Here is a 6,000-nt window from a genome sequence, read left to right as displayed (position 1 = left end):
GTGTCGTGATATTAGACGCAAGCTTAGATACTCTTGCTTTACACTTCTTTGAGCTGAAAAGAAAATAAGGTAATCTCAACAACAAAAAAAGAGACAAGTGGTACTTAGGAGAAAAGTGAAAAAAGTAAAAACCATTTGCCTGATTTGTGTGTGTGTGTATGTGTGTGTGTGTGTGTGTGTGTGTGTGTGTCTGAGTGCGTATATGTATGTTTGAAAGCAGGTGGTGAGTTTCTAGAAAAAAGGATATGGAGTCTCAAGATCTATCTTTTACCCCAAAGACCCACCAGCTAACAAGGATCAAGGGAATAGGTAAGAAACAGAGCAGGCATGGTTGCTAGAAGGTTAGAGGCAAAGGGAACACCACAGACACTTAAGCATGCTGCACCTTTGCTGGCAGATAGGGGCTATCAGTTACTAAAACTGCCATTATGTATTGGAGGACATTAACTGTCCACCAAAGTCAGTCCCCCTCTTCTTTCATTGTAGCTGAACACACAGCTGTTCAGCAGAGAACTTCATTTCACAGCTTCCTGGGCAGCTAGGGGTGAACAAGTGACTAAATCCTCACCAGCGGAATATGAGAGAAATGACAAATCCCACTTCCTAGTCTGTGCACTCCTCTGGGTGTGCCTGACGTTCTCACAAGCTGCAATCCCGACACGTCTAAGACCAGCATGGACTTGCAGAGCGCATCACACACTGAGGGAGGCAGGAACAGAGATGGAAGGAATCTGTGATCCTGAATGGCCACATGGAGCAAAGCTAATCTGAACGAAGAAAAATACATCTCTATGTATTTTGGAGATTATGTTTTGAGGCCTCTTTGTAACTAACATAGTTTTCACCCTAATACACATTATAACATTTTGAAATTAAAGTCTGATAATGGAACTAAAATGCCCTCAGATTATAGTTGTTTTTCTCTGTTATCAATTGTCCCAGATTTCCAGAAGTATTCAGTTTTAAAGGCAATAATACAATGATTATTTCCTGAAAGTTCACACAAGACAGCTACATTGATTAAAAGAAGGAACGCTACATTTTTTAAAAGTAAAATGATCCTTAAAAAATTATAACTGTCAAATTTGTGTTAGCCACAAATGTGTTCAGCCACCATAGCCACAGGTGAAAGCATAGGTACTGTTTAGGGCTAAATTGTTGCCCTCCAAATTCATACGTTGAAGCCCTAACTCTCAGTATCTCAGCAAGTGGCAGTTGGAGATGGGTCTTTAAAGAAAAGTAAGGTTAGCCAAGGTGGGCTGATCACTTGAGGTCAGGAGTTCGAGACCAGCCTGGCCAACATGATGAAACCCCGTCTCTACTAAAAATATAAAAATTAGCTGGGTGTGGTGGCGTGTGCCTGTAATCCCAATCACTCTGGAGGCTGAGGCAGGAGAATCGCTTGAACCAGGGAGTCAGAGGTTGCAGTGAGCCAAGATCGCACCACTGCAGTCCAGCCTGGCAACAGAGCGAGACTCTGTCTCAAAAAGAAAAAAAAAATTATAGGGTTCAATGAAGTCATAATCCACTATGATGGTGTCATAAGAAGAGGAAATTAGGACACAGACAACACAGACTGAGGGACAACCATGTGAAGATAGGAGAAGACGGCATCTACAAGCCAAGGAGACAGGCCTCAGATGGAATCAGACCTGCCAACATCTTAATCCCAGACTTCTATCCTTCAGAACTGTGAGAAAATACATTTCTGTTGTTTCAGGCCACTTTCTATGGATCTTTGTATGGCAGCCTGAGTAGACAAATACAAATAATAAACGTTAAGCACTTTTCTTTTGTATCAGAACCAAGGAGGGATTCTCTGGGTTGGTTCTCTGACAAAAAGGAAGGAAGAAAGAGAAGGAAAGGTGGGGAGTGGGGGAGGGAGGAAGGAAGGAAGATATTATTTCCAGCAATTAAAATCTTTGGGTGTTTACAAGTCATATGCTTTGACTATATTTAAATTCTAAATAATTCCACTTCCCTTCCCAAAATAAGTTTGGACCCATGCCTCACATCATCTTCAAAAGTAAACTACAGATAAAAGCTTAAATATAAGAGATAAAAAGTGAATAAAATAAAATGTGGGAAGTCATCTTTGCAGTCTATGAGTAGACAAAGACATTTGAATATGAAGCTAAATCCTCAAATCACAGTGTCACAATTACATGGGTTTAACTTCATCAAAATGAAAGATTGTGATTCAATAAAGGATATCCTAGAAAATGTGAACAGACTAAAGAAAGTATCTGCAATAACTAAAGTGAAAGATTAATATATAGAATATACCCCACACACATGCAAAAACAAAAAACAAAAAAAGAAACAAAACTCTTTCAAATCAACAGTAAAACAATGCAATAACTAATGGAAAAATAAATGAAGGATATGAACAGGTAAAGCCCAATTTTCTAACACATATGTGAAGGAAAGTTCAACACCATTAGCCACAGAAAAATGAAAAGATTAAATATGACTGAGATTCTACATTATTCATTAGAATGGCAAACATTAGAACACTAGATAATACCAAGTGTTGGAGAGAAGATGGAAATGATATAAACAATTGATATGCTGGAGTGAATACTCTTGGAGTAAAAAATAGATACTGTTGGAGGGAATATAAACTAGTCCAGCGGTTTTGGAAAGCAATCTAACAACACTGGGGAAATTAAGTACAGAATCTCATATGATCCAGCAATTGACTGCTGGGTGTATGTCTCAGGGATACTCACACAGATTCATAAAAGCACATGTTCCAAGAATATTGTGTATGGAAGTTAGAAACAATGTCCATCATTAGGGGAAAGAATTAGTAAAACAAGATAGAGGCATACTATGAAAATATACAATTACCATCCTGCCTTGCTTAACAACAGTAATATTTAATTGCTTAAAGACTGTGAGTGGGATAAATGGATAGTAAGCCTTTACTCATTAAAGAAAAAAAAATTGATAAAATGTCTCTCCTTTTCCTTTTCTCTCTTGTGAGTTGCTCCTTCAAACACCCATCTTTTACAACATGAGGGATATCCAGTTTATGATTCACTATGGGCGTCAGCTAAATCTTCGTGAATTTGATGAGGGAAAGAAAGGAACTAAGCTTCCTAAGAGGGTAACTATTTTAAAACAGCAAACCTGGGTGTGGAAAGGGATTAGGAGTAGAATTTGGGATGGCAGCCTCAGAAGGACAAACTTAGGCCAAGGTGGGAGGGAGTTGGGGTGGAAATCGAGCTTCTCCAGTTGGAGGTGTGGAGCTAGGACCCTTCGTTAAAATTGGTGAGAAGGAAAAGGAGAGAGTGAGGCTGACTTTTTAACTGAACTCCAAAGTTCTCAGCAATAGAATGGGCCTAATATGTACCAGGTAGGATTTAATTTTAAATGAAAGAAAAATGTTTCAGATAGCAGGGACTGTTAAACAGTGAAACTGAATGTTGTGTAGCTCCTGCTTTGTTGGTCTTCAATATTTTTTAAAGAGCTTTGTTACCCAGTATTATCGTCCAGTTGAGGCTAAGGAGCAGAATAAATTTCCTGAGAGCTGTAATTTGTGTTTTCATGTGCTGTCCCCGAAGTATTATCAATCGCTATTTGATATCCTGTCCTTTGGACATATTTTTGTTGTTGTTGATAATAATGGTGGTGTTTTGTTTTTGTTTTTTTTTTTTTAAAGAAATGAAAGAAAGAGTTTGGCACGTCCCTGGAGAGACATTACCCCCGACCCCCCGCCAATTTTATCTATTGCGAACAGCAGAAATACCAGTGTTCAGATCTAAAAGCAGTCTTTTTCTTCTCCAGATTAAAAAAAAAAAAAAAAAAAAAAAAATCCTTATGACTCTGTACTTAAATTTGACTTCTTAAAAATAAGAAAAATTAAAGAAGGGTAGGAAATATTGGTCACATCTCCGCGTGATTCTAGGTCCTCACTTCTGCTACCCCGTAATTAAAATACCCTGTGTTATCCTTTAGAAATTACACTCCTGTCTCTTTAACAAACTGTAAGCGAGGCGGGGGAGGGTCTCGGAGGCGGTGAAGGCGCTGATTGGTCTTCCTGGCAGAAACTGGGCGGTAAAAGAGCCTCCTCTGTTATTGACCGGGGCTGCTGGGTGAGAGGCCAGGGCCGAGGAGGGCTTCAGGACGCGGGAAGCGCCCTTGCTTCAAGTCGCGGGCGTGGGAACGGGGTTGCAAAACGGGTCCCCTCCATCCGGGTGGGTTAAGGGCCCTGGCAGCCTTTTCGCGAAGGCGCCACGCCCTAGCAGTTGGGCCGCAGTGGGCCCGAGGTCCACTCGGACCGCCGAGACCGCTCGTTGGCCGCGGAGCTGGAGGAAAGGGGATACCTGGGCGCCGGCCGCCGCCCTCGCAACTCGGCCGAGGCCCCTATCTCAACCTAGTTTCTCTTTTTCCCCTGTTCTGCAGGCTCGCTTCCGGCGTCATGGCTCAAAGGGCCTTCCCGAATCCTTATGCTGATTATAACAAATCCCTGGCCGAGGGCTACTTTGACGCTGCCGGGAGGGTGAGTTTGGGATATGGCTGCCTGCGTCCCTGCCCCTCCCCACGGTGTTCGGAAAGGAGCTCATTTTTGCCTGAAAGAAAGAGTTGAGCATCCCCCTTTAAAAAAATACATGATTCAACGATAAATATGTAAATTATTTTAAAATACATGTTAATATATACAATTGGAGCTCCAACATAATGTTGAATACGTCATTGTTAACATTATTGAAATAAGCTCAATTATTGACAGTATAAATTTTAAAAATTGGCAAATATGTAGTTTGCTATGTAATTGGCATTTTTTATGTATTTTGGTTTGCTGCTTAAAGAGGTGAAGAATCCTAACAGTATTCACATGTGCCGTGTTATTCCTTTGTGATTACACACAAGTGTGGTCAGGGTAATTATGAGAGCAGACGGTGGTGTGTGGTAAGGACATTTTTAAACTCTTACTGCTAAGAGAATTTGGGGACATAGGAAACCTGAAGTTGTTTGTACCAGTGTCGCTCCACAGGACATACCCACAGCTGGGGAAAAAAAAAAAACACACTTGTAAATTAAACTGGTTAGTATGTCACAAATCACTGTGCAAAAGAGAACCTGGATGTGAAATACTGGGGGCCTGTGTTTTCTCATGACTTTTTGAGTGAACATAATGGTTGAGAAGGAATACAGGTATTTTTAAGAATACCTAGTTTTGGCTGGGTGCAGTGGCTCACGCCATTAATCCCGACACTTTGGGAAATCAAGGCAGGAGGATTGCTTGAGGCCACGAGTTTGAGACCAGCCTGTGCAACCTAACAGGACCTTATCTCTACGAAAACTTTTTTAAAAATTAGCCAGGTGTGGTGGAAAGCTTGTAGTCTCAGCTACTTGGGAGGCCGAGGCGGGAGAATTGCTGGAGCGCAGGAGATTTGAGGCTGTAGTGAGCTATGATTGCACCACTGCACTTCAGCCTGGGTGACAGAGAGAGACCCTGTCTCTAAAAAATAAAAACAAAAGTTTTGAAAATGAGTTAAGTTGGAAACAGGGCACACACTTTAAAAATTTTACTAGTTTATTTCTTTGAAACTTGTCAGTCATGCAAAAGGCATTTTATGTGATATAATGGCCTTACAGATTTCATCCCTGTCAAATTAATCTGTGGGTTTGATGGTTCTGTGTTTTTTCCTTAAAGCACTTGTCACTTTATAGATTAACTTGGGTCAGTAATGCAGGTAGGAGGAATCAAAGAGATGAAGAAGAGGTGTAGGGTAGAAGGCTACCAAAATGTATATGGAGTTGGAGTCAATCTGATTATTTTAAGACTAGTATTAAGCTGCCCAAACAAAGCTTTTTATAATTATCTTCAGGTCAGATGGATTCCCTTTGGCCATTTGGGCCTGCATTCTTCCTAACTCTGCAGATTCTCAAGGTGAAGTATATGTCTTATCTTGCTGGAGGAGGACTTGCTGCTTCATGCTGACTTGGCAAAGAGAACACTTGAGGATTGTCCTAGTGACAGAAACCTTC

At 40.9% G+C, this 6,000-nt stretch overlaps 1 protein-coding gene across 6 annotated transcripts in view; it reads left to right on the top strand.

The window, feature by feature from the left end:
* The first annotated feature begins 1,558 nt into the window (after positions 1–1,558).
* LOC105481137 (LanC like glutathione S-transferase 1) overlaps positions 1,559–6,000 on the top strand; it is a 45,206-nt gene continuing 40,764 nt past the window's right edge. Inside the window, exons 1-2 of one of the 6 annotated variants that reach the window (XM_011740474.3) lie at positions 1,559–1,692; positions 4,411–4,507. In XM_011740474.3, coding sequence (XP_011738776.1) covers positions 4,427–4,507 — 81 coding nt within the window. In that variant the 5' untranslated portion in view covers positions 1,559–1,692; positions 4,411–4,426. Of the gene's footprint in view, positions 1,693–3,090; positions 3,113–3,224; positions 3,362–4,004; positions 4,203–4,410; positions 4,508–6,000 lie in introns of those variants that run through there. The other 5 variants (XM_011740470.3, XM_011740471.2, XM_011740473.2 and 2 more) reach the window with 5 other exon arrangements.

The sequence above is a fragment of the Macaca nemestrina genome, chromosome 11 (genome assembly GCF_043159975.1).
Source record: "Macaca nemestrina isolate mMacNem1 chromosome 11, mMacNem.hap1, whole genome shotgun sequence".
NCBI classification, from domain to species: Eukaryota; Metazoa; Chordata; class Mammalia; order Primates; family Cercopithecidae; genus Macaca; species Macaca nemestrina.
This window is presented reverse-complemented; position numbering and strand designations above follow the sequence as displayed.